This window comes from Erythrolamprus reginae, chromosome 8 (genome assembly GCF_031021105.1).
Source record: "Erythrolamprus reginae isolate rEryReg1 chromosome 8, rEryReg1.hap1, whole genome shotgun sequence".
In the NCBI taxonomy this organism is placed as follows: domain Eukaryota; kingdom Metazoa; phylum Chordata; class Lepidosauria; order Squamata; family Dipsadidae; genus Erythrolamprus; species Erythrolamprus reginae.
The window spans coordinates 54,620,084-54,641,749 of record NC_091957.1 but is presented as its reverse complement, the minus strand read 5'-3'; the positions used below and the strand labels follow the sequence as shown (position 1 = coordinate 54,641,749).

The 21,666-nt window shown below is 41.2% G+C and overlaps 1 protein-coding gene across 1 annotated transcript in view; it reads left to right on the top strand.

The window, feature by feature from the left end:
- The window catches only part of AFF2 (ALF transcription elongation factor 2), a 331,886-nt gene that overhangs the window by 290,002 nt on the left and 20,218 nt on the right, over positions 1–21,666 (top strand). The window contains 15 exon segments of the mRNA XM_070759954.1: positions 6,957–7,065; positions 7,067–7,120; positions 7,858–7,992; positions 7,994–8,023; positions 8,025–8,057; positions 8,059–8,124; positions 8,126–8,194; positions 8,196–8,240; positions 8,242–8,292; positions 8,294–8,617; positions 8,619–8,798; positions 8,800–8,862; positions 8,864–8,896; positions 14,674–14,798; positions 21,369–21,585. Of these exon segments, the coding sequence (XP_070616055.1) occupies positions 6,957–7,065; positions 7,067–7,120; positions 7,858–7,992; positions 7,994–8,023; positions 8,025–8,057; positions 8,059–8,124; positions 8,126–8,194; positions 8,196–8,240; positions 8,242–8,292; positions 8,294–8,617; positions 8,619–8,798; positions 8,800–8,862; positions 8,864–8,896; positions 14,674–14,798; positions 21,369–21,585 (1,534 nt within the window).

Genomic DNA, 21,666 nt, shown 5'->3' with positions numbered 1-21,666 from the left:
CCAGATTGCTTCTTGCTATCTACATTTACTCCTCGAGTTTAGTGCAATCGTTAGATCTTAAAAGCACCAAATAATAAACCTTTCAGTGTTTGGAAATGGAGTTTTATCTCTTTCTTACAAGGATTTTTCTTCTGGTTTTCTTGACTGGTGTTACGATTGTGCCGTGTCCCTTTGCCTTACGCATATTGCTGATTAAGAATTAGATTGACTTCCTACTAGAAGGTCATGGTTTTTTGCTGCTACAATAGAATAACAGAGTTGGAAGTCTTCTAGTCCAGTGTTTCCCAACCTTGGCAACTTGAAGATATCTGGACTTCAACTCCCATTCGCTGGCTGGGGAATTCTGGGAGTTGAAGTCCAGATATCTTCAAGTTGCCAAGGTTGGGAAACACTGCTCTAGTCCAAATGCCTGATTAGGCAGGAAACCCTATATAGGCAATTGGTTATCCAATCTTTTCTTTAATAACTTCCAGCATTGGAATATTTACAACTTGTGGAGGCAAGTTGTTCTATAGGCAGTAGGAAAAGCAAGTAGGATGCTTGGCTTTATAGCTAGAGGTATAACAAGCAGGAAGAGGGAGATTGTGATCCCCTTATATAGAGCGCTGGTGAGACCACATTTGGAATACTGTGTTCAGTTCTGGAGACCTCACCTACAAAAAGATATTGACAAAATTGAACGGGTCCAAAGACGGGCTACAAGAATGGTGGAAGGTCTTAAGCATAAAACGTATCAGGAAAGACTTAATGGACTCCATCTGTATAGTCTGCAGAACAGAAGGAAAAGGGGGGACATGATCGAAACATTTAAATATGTTAAAGGGGTTAAATAAGGTTCAGGAGGGAAGTGTTTTTAATAGGAAAGTGAACACAAGAACAACGGGACACAATCTGAAGTTAGTTGGGGGAAAGATCAAAAGCAACATAAGAAAATATTATTTCACTGAAAGAGGAGTTGATCCTTGGAACAAACTTCCAGCAGACGTGGTTGGTAAATCCACAGTAACTGAATTTAAACATGCCTGGGATAAACATATATCCATTGTAAGATAAAATACAGGAAATAGTATAAGGGCAGACTAGATGGACCATGAGGTCTTTTTCTGCCGTCAGTCTTCTATGTTTCTTTGTACTGATTAATTGTTCTAATTGTCAAGGAATTTCTCCTTAGTTTTAGGTTGCTTCTCTCTTTGATTCATCCATGGCTCTTTGTCCTGCTCTCAGGTGTTTTGGAGAATAAATTGACTCCCTCTCCTTATTTATTTGTTTATTATTTATTTATTTATTTATTGGATTTGTATGCCGCCCCTCTCTGAGCCCCTACTACAGATAGCCTAGCCTAGGTGTTATCTCACCTTCTAAAAATATAGATTATTATTTTTTAAATCTGATCTCTGATCTGATTGAGCAAGGAGGAGAAGTAGATATGAACTCTTAGTTATCCTGAGACTAAATCAGATAAGAGCAGCACAAGAAGCTGTACTTGTTGTCGTTATTAGTGGCAAAGTTGTGTCTAATCCATCGCGACCCCATGGACAACGTTCCTCCAGTCCTCTATCATTCTCTGGAATCCATTTAACCTCACGCTGACTGCTTCAGTGACTCCATCCTTCTCTGTCTTCCTTTTTTTCTTTTGCCCTCCATCGTTTCCAGCCTTACGCTCTTCTCCAGTGAGTCCTTCCTTCTCATTAGTCAGGCGGTAGGGAAAGCAAGTAGGATGCTTGGCTGCATAGCTAGAGGTATAACAAACAGGAAGAGGGAGATTGTGATCCCACTATATAGAGTGCTGGTGAGATCACATTTGGAATACTGTGTTCAGTTCTGGAGACCTCACCTACAAAAATATATGGATCAAATTGAACGGGTCCAAAGGCGGGCTACAAAAATGGTGGAAGGTCTTAAGCATCAAACTCATCAGGAAAGACTTCATGAACTTCATCTGTAGAGTCTGGAGGACAGAAGGGAAAGGGGGGGGACATGATCGAAACATTTAAATATGTTAAAGGGTTAAATAAGGTTCAGGAGGGAAGTGTTTTAATAGGAAAGTGAACACAAGAACAAGGGGGCACAATCTCAGGTTAGTTGGGGGAAAGATCAGAAGCAACATGAGAAAATATTATTTCACTGAAAGAGTAGTAGATGCTTGGAACAAAATTCCAGCAGACATGGTTGATAAATCCACAGGAACTGAATTTAGACATGCCTGGGATAAACCTAGATCCATCCTAAGATAAAATACAGAAAATAGTATAAGGGCAGACTAGATGGACCACAAGGTCTTTTTCTGCCGTCAGTCTCCTGTGTTTCTATTAGGTGGCCAAAGTGATTGAGTTTCCTCTTCAGGATCTGGCCTTCTAAAGAGCAGCCAGGGTTGATCTCCTCTAGGACTGACCGGTTGGATCGCCTTGCAGTCCGAGGACTCACAGGAGTCTTCTCCAGCAACAGAGTTCAAAGGCCTCCATTCCTTGGCGCTCAATCTACAGTGGTACCTCTACTTAAGAACTTAATACGTTTCACGAGCAGGTTCTTAAGTAGAAAAGTTTGTAAGTAGAAGCAATTTTTCCATAGGAATCAATGTAAAAGCAAATAATGCATGCAAACCCATTAGGAAAGAAATAAAAGCACGGAATTTGGGTGGGAGGAGGAACAAAAGGAGGAGGAGGACAGTCGCTGCCCAGAGCGAAGGGAGCATTTCTTTTCTCTGGGCGCTGGCAGAGGTTTATTCCTTCTCCAAGTGCTCAGAAAAAAGGAAAATGCTTTGTTTCGCTCTGGACTGCCAAAGACTCATTAAGCACCACTGAAAGGCTCCTCTGGCAGCCTAGAAAAGCCCAAAATGGCCGGGATTAAAAGGGGAATGGCAGGAAACTGGCCGGGCCCTGTGTACCGCTCTCAAATTTCCTGGGAACATTTTCTGGGCTCGGGTTCTTAAGTGGAAAATGGTTCTTAAGAAGAGGCAAAAAAAATCTTGAACACCCGGTTTTTATCTAGAAAAGTTATTAAGTAGAGGCGTTCTTAGGTAGAGGCACCATTGTATGGCTGTGAAAGTTATGGTCGCCATACATTGCAACTGGGACGACCTCGCCTTCTAAAAATATAGATTTTTAAAAATTATTTTTAAAATCTGATCTCTGATCTGAATGAGCAAAAAGGGGAAGTAGATGTCATCGCTTAGTTATTCTGAGACTAAATCAGATAAGGCCAGCAAAAAGAAGCTCTATTTATTGTGAAATAAATCCAAATATTAAGAGTGGGTATTTTTCGCTCTAAGCTATAGTTTTTGCAGTGGGGTAAAGAATGGATAAACAAGGGGGGTTTCAGAACAGCAATAATGTTTGTTTGTTTTTTCCTTGGGTGAATTTTATTTTCGTTGGCAAAAGCATGAGTGAAAAAGTAGCTTCAGATAAAAGATCTTGAGGACATCTCTGGAGAATCGTAATAGGCCCTATATCTCTGTATTCGTGGTGTATCTTAGGGGAAAGGCTGGGAAGAGAATAACCCATAACGTTCATTAAAATTAATTTTTAAACTGTTTACATCCAAATATTAGAGCTGCCTAATGTCCTTCGTTTGGGCATAAATTAGAAATGTGTTAGCGGGGGGGGGGGGAAGAAACGATGAAATAAAAGGGTAGAGGAGAGATAGGCACATCACTGTTGGTAAATTATTTAAAGATTGCTTATTTGTTTTAGCAAGCTATATACCCCAGTACAGTTTGACTCGTGATAATAAATTTACAACTTACTATAAATCCGCCCTTATGTCCTGCTTAGTTCAAAACCACAAAAACCTACTTCAGCAATTGAAGAAAAGAAGGAGGAGACCCCCCCCCTTTTTTAATTTTCTCAATAGAACTTTTGACGTTGTGGTAGAATCAGTGATGGGATAATTTCCGGTCACAATTCAAAGTGTGGGTTATGACCTTTAAAGCCCTTCATGGCATCGGACCAGAACATCTCCGAGACCACCTTTCTGCCGCACGAATCCCAGCGACCGATTAGGTCCCACAGAGTTGGCCTTCTCCGGCTCCGGTCAACTAAACAATGTCGGTTGGCGGGCCCCAGGGGAAGAGCCTTCTCTGTGGTGGCCCCGACTCTCTGGAACCAGCTCCCCCCAGAGATTAGAACTGCCCCTACCCTCCTCGCCTTTCGCAAACTCCTTAAAACCCACCTTTGTCGTCAGGCATGGGGGAACTGAAAATATCTCCCCTGGACCTATACAATTTATGTATGGTATGCTTGTGTGTATGTTTGTTTAATAATGGGGTTTTTTAATATTTTATATTGTAAATTATTAGATTTGTTATAAACTGTTTTTATTGTGTTGTGAGCCGCCCCGAGTCTACGGAAAGGGGCGGCATACAAATCTAATAAGTAAGTAAGTAAGTAAGTAAGTAAGTAAGTTAGTAAGTAAGTAAGTAAGTAAGTAAATAAATAAGGGTACGTTCAGGTACACAGAACATAGAAACATAGAAACATAGAAGATTGACGGCAGAAAAAAAACCTCATGGTCCATCTAGTCTGCCCTTATACTATTTCCTATATTTTATCTTAGGATGGATATATGTTCATCCCAGGCATGCTTAAATTCAGTTCCTGTGGATTTACCAACCACGTCTGCTGGGAGTTTGTTCCAAGGATCTACTACTCTTTCAGTAAAATCATATTTTCTCATGTTGCTTTTGATCTTTCCCCCAACTAACTTCAGATTGTGCCCCCTTGTTCTTGTGTTCACTTTCCCTATTAAGAACGCTTCCCTCCTGAAACCTTATTTAACCCTTTAACATATTTAAATGTTTCGATCATTTCCCCCCTTTCCCTTCTGTCCTCCAGACTATACAGACTGAGTTTATGAAGTCCTTTCCTGATACGTTTTATGCTTAAGACCTTCCACCATTCTTGTAGCCCATCTTTGGACCCGTTCAATTTTGTCAATATCTTTTTGTAGGTGAGGTCTCCAGAACTGGACACAGTATTATTCCAAATGGGGTCTCACCAGCACTCTATATAGCGGGATCACAAATCTCTCTCTTCCTGCTTGTTATACCTCTAGCTATGCAACCAAGCATCCTACTTGCTTTTCCTACTGCCCGACCACACTGCTCACCCATTTTGAGACTGTCAGAAATCACTACCCCTAAATCCTTCTCTTCTGAAGTTTTTGCTAACATGAGAACCAGTAGTAAAATTTTGGTCAGGTACGCAGAACCGGTAGAAGAAATTTGGGTCAGTTACACAGAACCAGTAGAAAATTTTTTGAATTTCTTCTTTTTTTTTCCTTTCTGGGTTCTGGGTATGTTTTTTCCTACCACAGTAAATGAGGTTGAACGTGTATAATTTTAGTAGAGATGTGCGTGTGTGTGTGTTATATTATGTATGTTATATAGTAGATAATGAATATTTTTCTGTGTGTAATATGTATGTACACATATGGCATTTATACATAGAATTAAATCGTATATTTTGGATGTTCAGTCATAATCAATAGATAGGGAAATTGTATCTCTTTGAGGCGTGGAGAGGGCCAGGGACCTTAACCCAAACCCTTGACATGAGTGATGTCAAGTTGGCCGCCTTTAAGCCAGTCACATGACCTTTAAGTATCCCGGGTCACATGATCATCAAGCCACTCCCACCTGGTCACATGGCAGGCAAGCCACACCCACAAAATAAGCCATGCCCACAATGTGGTAGTAAAAATTTTTGCAGCCCTTCAGTGGGTGGAACGCCAACATTACGGAACAAATCAAGTGAGGGTTTAGGCTCTATGGTTTCCCCTGTGGCTCTTTCATGGGAGGAACAAGGTCCCAAGGGGTGGGATAAAAAGGACCCCATAAATTTGTGGGTGTTGCCCACTCCAAACTGCCTCTTTTGAATTTGACAGTTTGATGGTTACCATAATGTCCCACATGTCATGCCTGGAATCCATTTTGAGCATTGGAGCTTCCCGGACTGTCACATTTAGCACTGTGGGAAAATTGGGGGGAGAATTGTGAGTGGGGAGATATAGTCCAACCAAAGTTCACTTCCAAGCTTCTGGTTGGGGCCGTTGAGCAGAACAAAAACAGCCAAAAAGAAACCGAAAATTAGCTGGCCAGCACAACCCCATGCATGTTAGAGCTGACATAGGGCAATGCTTCGCACACTCTATGTAACCACCTGTGACATGTATGCCATAGGTTCCCCCACCACTGCTTTATGGGGGCTGGTAACGTGCTTAAGTTTGGCAAGATTCTGTCTATAGCTGAGGGGGAATGGTGAAAGTTTGCTTGAATAGCAGTGACAATATGTCTTTCTAGATTTATGGTACTTGGGAGAATCTATAATTCGACATCATATGAGATGGGGAGATGAGACGCAGAATTATAAATGCTTAAATATGTCTTTTTTCTTCTTTCCTTCCTTCCTTCCTTTCTCCCTCCCTCCTCCATCCCTCCCCTCCCTCCTTTCTTCCTCCCTCCCTCCTCCCTCCCTCCTTCCTTCCGCCTTCCTTCCCTCCCTCGTTTCTTCCCTCCTCCCTCCCTCCGTCCTCCCTCCCTCCTTCCTCCCTCCCTCCCTCCTCCCTCCCTCCCTCCTTCCTTCCGCCTTTCTTCCTTCCTTCCCCCCTTCCTTCCTCCTCCCTCCATCCTCCCTCCCTCCTTCCTTCCTCCTTCCTTCCCACCTTTCTTCCTTCCTCTCTCCTCCCTCCCTCCTCCCTCCGTCCTCCCTCCTTCCTTCCACCTTTCTTTCTTTCTTCCTTCCTCCCCTCCTTCCTTCCTCCTCCCTCCCTCCTTCCTTCCTCTCTCCCTCCCTCCTTCCTTCCTTCCTTCCTTCCTCCCCCCTCCTTCCCTCCCTCCCCTCCTTCCTTTCTTCCTCCCTCCCTCCTTCCTTCCGCTTTTCTTCCTTCCTCTCTCCTCCCTCCCTCCGTCCTCCCTCCCTCCATCCCTCCCTCCCCTTCTTCCTTCCTTTCTTCCTTTGTAGTGGCCTTCCATTGCCAACAGCACACAACACTGTCGTCATACATTCCAGTGGGGGATCCGGAAGCTCCAGCGAATCTGAAAGCACTTCGGAATCTGATTCAGACAGTGAGGACCAGCTCCAGCGACAGTGAATGCAATGAAGAATCCCGCAGCGGAACTCCAGAGGTAAAACACCACCAAGCCCCTTTTCCGAATTCACCTCTCTGTGTAACGATTGGGTGTGCGAGTAGCAACTCCAGCTCTTCTTAAATAAAAATAATATTCATATTCATATACATTACACTAGTAATAAAAAATAAGAAGAGACATTAGAGATAATAATATTCATATACATGACACTAGTAAAAATAAATAAAATAAACATTAGGACAGGGGACGGAAGGGCACGCTGGTGCACCAATGCACACCCCTTATTTGTTATAAATGGGTTCGATTTGTTGTCACTATTTTTTTCCAAATTTCTTTATTGAGTTTTCACAAATAATTCAACTCACAATTTATTCCGATTCACAGATCATAAACCATCTTTGTTAATGTTTTTTAGTAGATTTTTTTACCTATTACATTCCTTTGTATACATTAAACTTTATACATTTATTTTCTAATATTTATTACATTCAGTAAATGATAAATAGAACTATTTACAAGGTAACTGTAGTTTTGTTTCAGTTGTACTGTTGCTTCACTGTATGTTATTTCTATATTCTCTTTTGAACCCATTCATGCCATTTTTGCCATGTTCGTTTTGATTCTATGATTTTAATATACATGACCCTAGTAAAAAAAAATAAAAAGAAACATTAGGACAGGGGGACGGAAGGCACGCTGGTGCACTTATGCACACCCCTTATTTGTTATAAATGGTATTGATTCGTTGTCTTTTTGCAATGTGTCTTCCACAGCCTGAACCTCCCTCCGCTAACAAATGGCAGCTGGACAAATGGTTGAACAAAGTCAATCCTCACAACAAGACCATCATCAGCAACCAACATGAAGGTCACGGGGAGAATAGCATTCCGTCCCAGACCGGGCCCTCCAACGGAAGGACAAAACAAAGGGAAGGTCAACAAACAGTTTGTCCCTGACCGATTCCAAAGACAGGGACCCTCCGCAGCCCCGTTCGAGAGAAAGCCAAACCCCGGGTGGCCCAGAAAACCCCGGCCGATGTAAAAAAGTTCCAAGCAAAAGTCCCCCGTGCACACTGAGCTGCCCCCCCAAAGGACGACCGGGAAGAAGCAACCCCAAAAAAGTCGAAAGGACTTCCAGCGTGGAAGATTACAACTGGCCCCAAACCAAATATGACCAGCAGCACCCCCAAAGAAAAGGAGGCGCAAGAGAGGCCCGGAACAGGCCAAAGTCAGGGCCAAGATGGCCGCCGGGAAAACCGCACCGCGGAAGGAACCGAGAGTCACCGCCGGCCTGACTCTGGAGAAGAAAAAAATACCGAGGTCCCAGCAAAACCTTCCCCCAAGTCGCGAGAGTTCGTGGGAGACGGATTCCTCCACCTCGGATTCCAACACGGACCATGAAGAGAGCCTGCAGGCCAAGAGTCTCCAGGGAGGGAGCAGCTCGGACAGCGGCATCAAAGCCAAAGACTCCAGTAGCAACATCCTCAGTGTCAGCAGCTTAATGAGCAATAACAGCAACACTTCAGTGGACCAAAAATGGGCCGGATTTGGAGGAACCGCTCTTTTCGCCGCTTCCCATTGTTCAAAATGAACCCTTGTCCCCCTTGAAAGAATTCGAAGAGCTCAAGTACCTTTGGGTGAAAATAGACCTGAGTTTCCTCTCTCGGGTTCCCGGGCAAGAACTGGACTTTGAAAACGTCTCCGGAAAGCTGGAACCCACGAGAGGTCAACATCAAACATCGGCGACAGATGCCAGACTCTCCTTTGCCCCCGGCTGAAAAAACCGTCTGCTAAAACCAAAAGGAAGCACAAAGTAAGTTCCTTGTTCTCAAGCTTTTCTCTATCCCCCTCTCGTGAACATTTTTGTTGTTAGCTGCAAAGTCGTGTTCCGACCCAATGCGACCCCGTGGACAAGGTCCAGTGTCACCTCACTAGAGCCTTCTACAATATAGATATTTTTCTTATTTAATATTTTATTGATTGGTTGGTTGGTTGGTTGGTTGGTTGGTTGGTTGGTTGGTTGAATGATTGAATGATTGAATGATTGAATGATTGAATGATTGAATGATTGAATGATTGAATGAATGATTGAAGATTTGATTTGATTCGATTTGATTCGATTTGTTTTCGATTTGATTCGATTTCCACCCCTCTCCGTAAACCTCGATTAATCTGATCTCTGGTCTGAATGAGCCAAGGAGGCAAAGTAAATGGGAACTCTTAGTTATCCTGAGATTAAGTCGGATAAGGGCAGCACAAGAAGCTCTATTTGTTGTTGTTGTTAGTTGCAAAGTCGTGTCTCACACCGACTGCTTCAGTAATTCCAGGGGCAAGGCAAAGCTCCATCCCTTCTTAATGTACATTATACATGCATTAAAATGAGTGTAGCTTTGATCACACACCTCCTATTTTAACATCCTAGCTATGATTGTTCATTAGTGGAGTTTAGAAAGCCAGGTAGGCCATTCAATGGAGTGAGGATAATATAAAGAAACACAGGCTTTTATATGCATCCTTTCAACCATAATTACTTTCAAATATTGGGGGAGGAAACCTCTAAAGCTATTTTGTTCCTCCCAATCACATTGAATACAAATACAGTGATATCTCGTCTTACAAACGCCTCATCATACAAACTTTTCGAGATACAAACCCGGGGTTTAAGATTTTTTTGTCTCTTCTTACAAACTATTTTCACCTTACAAACCCACTGTTGCCACTGGGATGCCCCGCCTCCAGACTTCCGCTGTGAGCGATGCTGGGATTCCCCTGAGGCTCCCTTCCATGGAAACCCCACCTCCAGACTTCTGTGTTTTTGTGATGCTGCAGGGGAATCCCAGCAGTGCAAAAACGGGCGCTTCGCTGGCAACGGAAGTCTGGAGGTGGGGTTTCCCAGCGAGGGGAGCCTCAGTGAAATCCAGCATCGCAAAAACACAGAGGTCCGGAGGTGGGGTTTCGAGGACTTCGGTGTTTTTGCGATGCTGCGATTTCACTGATGCTCCCTTCGCTGGGAAACCCCACTTCCGACTTCCATTGCCAGCGAAGTGCTCGTTTTTGCGATGCTGGGATTTCCCTGCAGCATTGCAAAAACAGAAGTCCGGAGATGGGGTTTCCCATGGAGGGGGAGCCTCGGGAGAATCCCAGCAGCGCAAAAACGGGTGCTACGGCTGGCAAAAGGGGTGAATTTTGGGCTTGCACGCATTAATTGCTTTTCCATTGATTCCTATGAGAAACATTGTTTCGTCTTACAAACTTTTCACCTTAAGAACCTCGTCCCAGAACCAATTAAGTTCGTAAGACAAGGTATCCCTGTAATTTTTTAAAAGCCGAATACCTTTTCTTTCTTTTTTTTTGGCACAGCACTTATTAGAAAAAGAGTTTAGGATATTGCACAAGAGCTTTGAAAGACAGGAAAAGAGACTTGGATAATCAAATGCCTCTCCTGGGTTTTAATCCAATGCTACATCTTTGTCGGTTATATTTGGTTTTGTTTCATTTTTACTGTTTAGAGCATTAAGACAGGATTTCTCTCCCTTTTAAATAGGCATCCATCCATCAAAGTCAAAAGCAGGCAAGCTTTCTTGGTAATGTTTGCTGAGTGTTGTCTTTATGAGAAAAAATGGGGGGGGCGGAATTTTGTTACATAAACACCTGTGATTTATCAAAATGCCATTCACTTAAATAAGCATCTTTTTTTATTATTATTATTTTTTCTTCTTTTCTCACTGCAATTTTCCCCCCCTTCCCCAGCCACTTCTTGCAAACAGAATCTTTTGGGAGTCAAGAGACAAAGCTTTTGTCGTGGGTTTGATATGATTTACATCCAGGGATGGATTGTTAAGGGTGGGAATGTGACTTCAAATGGAAATGTGCTTTTTAGCACAGGAGAGGCAGGGCAAAGAAATCTCCACTCGGTATATTTTGCAGGGCGGATTTCTGTATTTGCATTTTTTTTTAAAAAAAACACTACTTGCAATTGTCATTGCTGACTGTTTTTAGCCTTTCCTATATCTCTTCTTCTATTTTTTCATTGATATGTTCTATTACTATACCTTCTTTTATATTATTTTTTAGATATATTTTACTATGAGTAAAATATAACCTTCATCATGTATTTTACTATGTGTATATAGATATATACACACTAAAAACCTCATTGTGTATTGGACAAAATAAATAAATAAATAGAAATATAAATAAATAGAAAGGGTCTGTTCTGGGTCCTATTCTTTTCAATATGTTTGTGAGTGACATAGGGGAAGGTCTGGTAGGGAAGGTTTGCCTATTTGCCGATGACTCTAAAGTGTGCAATAGGGTTGATATTCCTGGAGGGGTCTGTAATATGGTAAATGATTTAGCTTTACTAGATAAATGGTCAAAGCAATGGAAACTGCAGTTTAATGTTTCCAAATGTAAAATAATGCACTTGGGGAAAAGGAATCCTCAATCTGAGTATTGCATTGGCAGTTCTGTGTTAGCAAAAACTTCAGAAGAGAAAGATTTAGGGGTAGTGATTTCTGACAGTCTCAAATGGGTGAGCAGTGTGGTCGGGCGGTAGGAAAAGCAAGTAGGATGCTTGGCTGCATAGCTAGAGGTATAACAAGCAGGAAGAGGGAGATTGTGATCCCCTTATATAGAGCGCTGGTGAGACCACATTTGAGTACTGTGTTCAGTTCTGGAGACCTCACCTACAAAAAGATATTGACAAAATTGAACGGGTCCAAAGACGGGCTGCAAGAATGGTGGAAGGTCTTAAGCATAAAACGTATCAGGAAAGACTTAATGAACTCAATCCGTATAGTCTGGAGGACAGAAGGAAAAGGGGGGGACATGATTGAAACATTTAAATATGTTAAAGGGTTAAATAAGGTTCAGGAGGGAAGTGTTTTTAATAGGAAAGTGAACACAAGAACAAGGGGGCACAATCTGAAGTTAGTTGGGGGAAAGATCAAAGGCAACATGAGAAAATATTATTTTACTGAAAGAGTAGTAGATCATTGGAACAAACTTCCAGCAGACGTGGTTGGTAAATCCACAGTCACTGAATTGAAACCTGCCTGGGATGAACATATATCCATTGTAAGATAAAATACAGGAAATAGTATAAGGGCAGACTAGATGGACCATGAGGTCTTTTTCTGCCGTCAGTCTTCTATATTTCTATGTTTCTATGTTTTTATGTTTCTATACACACTAAAACTCTCATTGTGTATTGGACAAAATAAATAAATAAATATAAATAAATAAAAGAATAAATTGGGCCAAAAAACTGTCCTATCTCTCTTTCTCTCTTTCTTTTTCTCTTTCTCTTGTGCCCTCTCTTTCTCTCTCTCTCTCTCTCTCTCTTTCTTTTTTTGATCGAGATGAAATAGGACATTTCGAAAGAAGCAGCCATCCTTGACAGGTTTTACAAAATTAAACTAGGGTGCTAAAAATATTAGCTGAATCAATCTGGACAGTTTAGAGTGCCAAGTGGCACTCATTCTAATTTCATGCGTATTTGGGCAATCCAGAGATGGAAGGGCTTGTCTAGGCAAGAAAAATCTTGGGAGGGAGAGAGAAGGAAAGAATGGGGGAGCAAGAGAGAAAGTGAGATAAAAGGCTGTCAAAAAAAAGGAAGAAAGAATGACTCGAGAAGTGATTGAAAGCAAGCAAAGAAGAAAAATCAGAGAAAGAGGAGATTGATTGATTGATTGATTGATTGATTGATTGATTGACTGATTGACTGATTGACTGATTGACTGAGCACTGTCAAGCCAGTGTTGACTTCTACAGGCATGTAGGCAGGTGTTCTCTATGTTGATCTGTCCCTAACCTGGTCATTCATTCATTCATTCATTCATTCATTCATTCATTCATTCATTCATTGGATTTGTATGCCGCCCCTCTCCGGAGACTTGGGGCGGCTAACAACAGTAATAAAACAATGTACAATAATAATCCAATAAATACTAAAAATGATTAAAAACCCCATTAATATAAAAAACCAAACATACATACAGACATACCACACATTAAATTGTAAAGGCCCAGGGGGAAAGAACATCTCAATTCCCCCATGCCTGGCGGTGGGGGCAATTCTAATCTAATTAGGTCTTCAAATGGTGAAAGAGGGAGAGAGAGAGGGAGGAGGGAGGGAGAAAGAGAGAGAGAATTATGGTAGATGTCAGCAGCAGAGAAAGAAGAGTTCTCCTCCCTTGGTTCTAGTCCTTCTGCTCCACCACAAATATGGTTTTTGACCCCACTCGCATTGTGACCAGCCACACCCGGGGTAGGCAAAGTTGGCTCTTCTATGACATGTGGACTTCAACTCCCAGAATTCCTGAGCTGGTATGATTGGTTCAGGAATTCTGGGAGTTGAAGTCTACAAGTCGTAGAAGAGCCAACTTTGCCCATCCCTGAGCTACACCATAGTCCACTCATTCCAGTGGGATTGGGTTTAGTCCTAGATAGTTCCAAACTTGCCCACCATATTTCCAACCAACCAGCCATGCTGTAGAACTCCAAAACCTTCTCAACTGTCCCATTTTATCTATCCGGTGCACCATGAAAAAGATCTAGAGAGAGACACACACAGCTAGAAGAACAATTATAAGGCTCATTGTCCATGTTTTAGTCCCAGCATGGATCTGAAACACGGATTGCAAGGGTCAAACCTGGCCATTTGCTCTCTGCTCGGCCAGTGAAGAAGAAGGGAGAGATGTCCTGCAGCCTTGCCAATGTTTATTTATTTATTTATTTATTTTGTCCAATACACAATGAGGGTTTTAATGGGTATATATCTATATACACATAGTAAAATACATGATGAAGGTTATAGAGGAGGTACTCATAGTAAAATATATCTAAGAAAGAATAGAAAAGAAGATATAGGAATAGAACATAATGAAAGAATAGAAGAAGAGATATAGGAATAGAAGAAAGGTATAGGAGATATAGGAGAGCAATAGGACAGGGGACGGAAGGCACTCTAGTGCACTTGTACTCGCCCCTTACTGACCTCTTAGGAATCTGGAGAGGTCAACCGTGGATAATTTAAGGGTAAAGTGTTGGGGGTTTGGGGATGACACTATGGAGTCCGGTAATGAGTTCCACGCTTCGACAACTCAGTTACTGAAGTCATATTTATTTACAGTCAAGTTTGGAGCGGTTAATATTAAGTTTAAATCTGTTGTGCGCTCTTGTGTTGTTGTGGTTGAAGCTGACGTAGTCGCCGACAGGCAGGACGTTGCAGCATATGATCTTGTGGGCAATACTTAGATCTTGTTTAAGGCGTCTTAGTTCTAAACTTTCTAGGCCCAGGATTGAAAGTCTGGCTGGCTGGAGAATTCTGGGAGTTGAAGTCCAGATATCTTCAAATGGCCAAGGTTGGGAAACACTGCTCTATTGCAAGGTCTCATGGACACCACTGGTGCTCCTCAAGGGATTCTTCTCACCCAGTCAGTGAGATCATGGGTAGCTAGACCCACCAGTAAGGCTCACTGGGACACGACTGTTTGGGTGGCAAGAACAGCTTGATTTAATCCATTGTTGGAAAGGTGTTGTGATGAGAAGCGTTAACGTTTTTGCTTTCTCTCCTTCTGATCAAAGCAGTGTGAAAATGTGGACACGCCTGGAGACAACAAGAAGCAACGTTTAGAAGAATCTTCAGTTTCCTGTTTGCTTCCACCTTGCATTTCACCGATACCCAACCATAGGATACCCAGCATAAAAGAGTATGTTGGGGTTCCCCCCCCCCTACGCTTTCTCAATAGATAAAACTTATAGCATAAAACGTATCAGGAAAGACTTCATGAACTCCATCTGTATAGTCTGGAGGGCAGAAGGAAAAGGGGGGACATGATCGAAACATTTAAATACGTTAAACGGTTAAATAAGGTCCAGGAAGGAAGTGTTTTTAACAGGAAAGTGAACACAAGAACAAGGGGACACAATCTGAAGTTAGTTCGGGGAAAGATCAAAAAGCAACATGAGAAAATATTATTTTACTGAAAGAGGAGTAGATGCTTGGAACAAACTTCCAGCAGAGGTGGTTGGTAAATCCACAGGAACTGAATTTAAACATGCCTGGGATAAACATATATCCATCCTGTTCTGTCGTGCTCTCTGGTAGAATCCTCCCAAAAATTCACAGGTACAAATTTTAGACACACACACGTTTGAAAATTCAAAGCAATGTTCTTTATAATGAAAATTCACTTAAACCAAGCCCTCTTTTGGTATAGCAAAGAGCCCTCGTCTCCAAACAAACTGGTAATTTATACAAGTCCCTTATCAGTTACGTGATACTTAGCTTGCAGCTGTGAGGCAATTCACAGTCCTTCTTTCACAAAGTGAAACACACTTTGCTCTGGTTTAGTTTCAAAGCGGGGGAAAATCAGCACACAAAAAGTCCAAGTCAGTAAAGCAGGCACGAAACACAACGATCAGATAATCCTCCACAATGGCCAAACCCACAGGCTGCTATTTATAGCAGCGTCACTAATTACCATAGCCCCACCCAACCACAGGTGGCCTCATTTTCTTTGATAATAATCTCTCAGTTGTTGCTGTCTATGCATCGCTGTCCGCATGCGTGGCTGTATCATTAACTCTTGTTCCGAATCCAAGGAGGAGCTAGATAATTGATCCCCTTCTAAGCTGTCTGCCACACTCTCCTCCTCCCTGTCACTCATGTCTTCTTGGTCAGAGGAGCCTTCATCAGCAGATTCCACCGGGGGCAAAACAGGCCTGCAGCATGTGGATGTCTCCCCCAAATCCACAGTCCTTGGGGCAGGAGCTGGGGCAGAGCTAACCACAACTCATCCTAAGATAAAATACAGAAAATAGTATAAGGGCAGACTAGATGGACCATGAGGTCTTTTTCTGCCGTCAGACTTCTATGTTTCTATGTAACACAACAACAAGGGGGCTCAATCTGAGGTTAGTTGGGGGAAAGATCAGAAGCAACATGAGAAAATATTATTTGACTGAAAGAGGAGGTGGTTGGTAAATCCACAGGAACTGAATTGAAACATCCCCGGGATAAACATAGATCCATCCTAAGATAAAATACAGGAAATAGTATAAGGGCAAACTAGATGGACCATGAGGTCTTTTTCGGCCATCAGTCTTCTATGTTTCTATGTTTCTAGATCAAACAGAACTAGTCCAGGATTTTCAGTTTCAAAAATCCCATGCTGTCGATAGACCTCCTTCCTAGTTTTATTTTATCCCTTTATTGTCCATATTTTGTTCATCTAAGAAATAATAATGACCCCTAGTTACTGCAGTCATTTTACAGGAAGGAATGGCTTCACCCTCCTCCGTTATTATCTCTTTAAACTTTAATTTGAAGGATTTATCTTTGAATGATTTCCCCCTCCCCAAAATGAAACCATCCTCTCGTGTCATATTGTTGCACAGTGGTGGAATTTATGTTGAGTAAGTAATCCCGCAATTAACTTAAAACTCATGGCTTTTAAAGTATTGTGAAATAAAACCAGCCCATTGCTAATCCCTCTTATACCTGTGTAATTACTAACTCCACTTAATGCAAATGAATTTATCCTAATTTGCCTTCTTTAACACACAGGCACCCTCCCATCTTCAAGTCTCAAAACAGCACCGATAACTTAAGCAGGGAATCCATTTAAGGATGATGCAAATGTAATCTCTCAAGCTATATGTGTTTATCTTTCTCCAACTGCTTGCATCATCTTTTTTTTTTTTAAATCAAATCTTATTTTTCCTGCCTTTACCAAACTCTAGAGAATTAGCCCCCAACCTGATGTTTCTTAATTTCAGCTTGTTTTCTAGGTCATTAATTTGATTCCTTTGAGCCCTGAAACTATTGGTATCCTCTGTTATAATATAATTGTGTTCATCAATAGTTATTTCCCCTATGTTAGGTCTACAGTTCCCCTGGTCCCAGATGTTTCCAGTTGCCAAGCGATTCTTTCCCCTGATTTTCTTATTAGTTATATTTAACTGAGACTAAGACTGTGGGGCGGTCTGTTTTGACTATCCTCCAAGTTCCTATTTAACCCAATCAAATTGCTATTTTTTGAACATCAGGTATCATATCTTATTACTCGTGTTCTAAGGGTCTCAACACTTACAGGGGGTAGGAAGTCATCCGAAAGACTTAACACTCATAATCATGGTTCCCAGTGAGAGGCTGTTGCCCCCCCAGGGAGGTAGTAAGTTTATGCACTATTATTTATTATTATTATTTATTAGATTTGTATGCCTCCCCTCTCCGAAGACTCAGAGCGGCTCACAATAGCATGATACAAATCCATTTATTAAAAAGCAAAACAGTTAAAAACCTTTGATTTTGTTCCATTGTTACACTGTTTTTATTATTGTTGTGAGCCGCCCTGAGTCTTCGGAGAGGGGTGGCATACAAATCTAATAAATTGAATTGAATTGAATTGAATTAAAACCACTCATACAAACTAAACAAACCATACATAAAATGGAGCGGTCGAGGGGAATCAATTTCCCCATGCCTGGCGGGTTTTTAGGAGTTTGTGAAAGGCAAGAAGGGTGGGGCCAGTCTTAATTTCCAGGGCGAGTTGATTCCAGAGGGTCGGGGCCACCACGGAGAAGGCTCTTCCCCTTGAATACTTAATAGTTTTTTTATTGTCCTTCATTCTCTAGTACCTTAGTATGATCCTTAATTACTTTTTAAAATAGGAAATAATCAAGTAACATGTTTTTACCCATGAACGCTTTAATCGTTTTAATCATTATCTAGAACTGAACTTTTATAGCAGTCAAAGAAAATTGAGCTACTTGCCTAATCTGTTATCATACTGAACCTTGTGGGTTCAGTACCAAACCTTAAAATGTTACTGTGCTCTTCAACAAATAATGCTGTTTATCATTTGTTCTTTTTGTGGCTATTCAAATAATGAGACTTAATCCACTGAAAAAGAGTCCAAGCACCTATTTGGAAACTTAGCTTGGTCGGTGAGCCACTCCCACCCAATCACATGACCTTTAAGCCAACCACGCTCACATGATTGTCAAGCCACTCCCACCTGGTCACATGGCCAGCAAGCCACTCCTACCAGTCACATGACTATCAAGGTAAATCCACACAATAAGCCAAGCCCACATTGTAGTAGTAAATTTTTTTGCAGACCTTTGCTGATGGTTCCATTCACAATTGGATGGTTCCAAATGTGTCCTAGAACCCAATCTCAGGATTTTGGCCTTCTTTTGATCCAGGTTTTGCATCTTTGTGGCCAATTGTCCTTATCCCACCATTCACACAACCTTCTCTTTGCTAGCGTGTTCTTGAGTGCATATTCTAAAGCAGGGTTCCTCACTCAACTCCAGCAACTTTCAGGGGTGGACTTTAAATCCCAGAAGCTATTCTGGTTGGGGAGTTCTGGGAGTTAAAGTCCACATAACTAAAAATTTCTTAGGTTGATGAACCTCAATGGTCTATTTTTATGAGTTGAAGTCCATTTATATGGACTCCAGCTCCCATAAGGTCCCACAGAGTTGGCTTTCTCCGGGTCCCGTCGACCAAATAATGTCATTTAGTGGGCCCCAGGGGAAGAGCCTTCTCTGTGGCGGCCCCGGCCCTCTGGAATCAACTCCCCCCAGAGATTAGAACGGCCCTCCTTGTCTTTCGCAAACTACTCAAGACCCACCTTTGTCGCCAGGCAAGGGAGAGTTAAGATATTCCTTCCCCTAGGCCATTACAAGTTATGCATGGTATGTTTGTGTGTATGTTTGGTTTTTATAATAAGGGTTTTTAGTTGTTTTATTGCCACCCCAAGTCTGCGGAGAGGGGCGGCATACAAATCCAATAAATAAAATAAATAAATAAATAAATAAATAATTCATGCTAGGTGGAGAATTCTGGGAGTTAAAGTCCACAGAACTAAAAATTTATTAGGTTGATGAACCCCAATGGTCTATTTTTATGGGCTGAAGTCCATTTATATGGACTCCAGCTCCCATAATTCATGCTGGGTGGAGAATTCTGGGAGTTGAAGTCCACAACTCAGAAAGCTGCTGAAGTTGAAGAACCTCAACCGTCCATTTTTATGGACTTTAACTCTCAGATTTCATGCCGGGAGGAGAATTCTGGGAGTTGAACTCCACACATCCAAAAGCTTCTGAGATTGAGCAACCTCAAATATCAATTATTATAAACTGAATTTTATTTTTTATGGACTTCAACTGCAAGAATCCATGCGTAGTGGGGAATTCTGGGCGTTGAAGTCCATAAAACCTGTATAGGTTCAGAAACTCTGTTCTAAGAACTCAGGACTGATAAGAACATTTCCAGTTGCAACTGCAATTGTTTCTGGTGGTTTATTTTCTACTTGCTAAAGGCCACAATTAAATAATAACTCGAATGGATGCTGCTTTCCTTAGAAATGGACGGGCGTTATTGAATACAGCCAGGTGAGGCGATCGGGTTTTCCTCTCTTGACTTCGAGAAGTCAAGTTGCTTTCTTTGTGCTTGTTTCTCTCTGATATGTTCCTTTGAGGTATTGTAAATCTATAAAAACTTGACACTGACTTAAATTGACTAAGGAAGGAGGCATCCATTATTGTCGACTTAATTTTGCTATTGAAAATTGGAGTCGATAATCATGAAAAGTAAATGGCAGGAGAATGCAATATGAGTTGACTAAGGGAAGGATTAAAATCCAAGTAATCTTCATTGACTGGACTGGGACAGTAATTAAAATAATAAGAAGAATTTTTTTTAATTTTTTTTTAAAAAAAAAACCCATGTTCGGATTAACATGTTAAAGAGTCAGCTGGCTCTATCTGGCTTGAATTTTAATTTTCTTTCTTTTTTTCCTTTCTTTTTATTCACATCCAAGGTTTATAGGGTAGGATTATTTTTTTCCTATCCTGGGGAAGGAGATACAGGAGGGCGTCCTTGGTATACCACCACACTGATCTGTGACCTGCCCCAAGGGTCTACGGAGAGGGGTGGCATACAAATTAAATAAATGAATGAATGAATGAATGAATAAATAAAATAAAAAATAAAAAATAAAAATAATTAAATTAAATTAAATTAAATTAAATTAAATTAAATTAAATTAAATTAAATTAAATTAAATTAAATTAAATTATAAAATAATAAAAATAAAATAAAATAAAATAAAATAAAATAAATAAAAAATGCTGTCCAACAGCTCACTGATGGTGACCCTTTTGTTAAGTGCGAGTATAGCTCTGGGATAAAAACTATTCAGAAAATGTGTGGTCCAAGTTTTAATTAATTAATTAATTATTAATTAATTGGACTTGTATGCCGCCCCTCTCCGTGGGCTCACAACATATCAATAGAAAATACACTATATAAACACATCAAAATCCATTGAATATAAATAATTAGTTTTAAAATATTCTAAAAAGTTAAACATTTAAAAGCCATTCATTCAACTGTACACTGCAACCATTGCACAGATTCAATGGCCAGAGGCTGGGGTCTTATGACCCTGAGCCTAGCGGCATAAATAAGTTGTCAGATTTTTACAAAAGACAAGGAGGGTTGGGGCAGTATGAATCTCCGGGGGGAGTCGATTCCAGAGGGCCAGGGGCCCCCACAGAGAAGGCTCTTCCGCTAGGACCCGCCAAGCGACATTGTCTAGTTGACGGGACCTGGAGAAGGCCGACTCTGTGGGACCTAACTAGATGCTAGAAGGCGTTCCCATAAGTAATCTCTGTCTTGATTTAATTTAAGTAATATATAATATGTTTATTATTGTTGTTTAGTGTATTTAAATAAGTAAATAACTATATTGCTAGGACTATCATTTTTTGTTGTTTGTTTGTATGTGTTAGTTTTTTGTTTTTGTTTCAATTTATGAATTATCATATATTTTTGTAAATTTGTATATATGTATTTTAAATTAATAAAAAAAATTTTTTTTTTTAAAAAGAAAAGAAAGCAACATTTGAAAAAGATTCCAAGCAGGATGTGAAGAGTCTCCGAGAACGTTGTGCAACTTCCTAGAACAGCGAGATGCGAAGATATTGTCCAGGGGTGGTAGCTGGAGCCCTGGACGATATCTTTGCATCTTGCTGTTCTAGGAAGTTGCACAACATCCTCGACAATATTAATGATTCTCTGTAGAGGTTTTTTTTAAATCCGCTTTATGCTGTATGTCCAGACAATCTCAATGGTCCTGCGATAGTAGGGCAGCAATAGACGCTAAGATAGATTTATCTTCCTGGGCATTGTCAGGAAGTACAGCCTCTTTTGTGCCTCTATGTGTTTGCTAAAAGCTGCTGGCTTTGGGGGGGGGTTTTGACAGGAGCAACTCCATGAAAAAAATGACCAAAAAGAGAGAAGAAAAGCTCTTCCCGCCTCCGTTGTCTCCCCTGATGGACGAGGCAGTCCCACGGCATAGCATCATGGACAGCAGCTCTTTCAACCAAGAGAACTCCCTACAAAACTCCTTGCTGACCAATACCTGCTCCAAACACAGGAAGAATGAGAATAAATCTTCCGCCAATTCCAAGGGAATCAGTGTAAGTGTTGGGGAGTGACTTCCCCACTTTTTTTTTTAAATGTCCAATACACAATGAAGGTAGTAGAGAATACCTACTAGG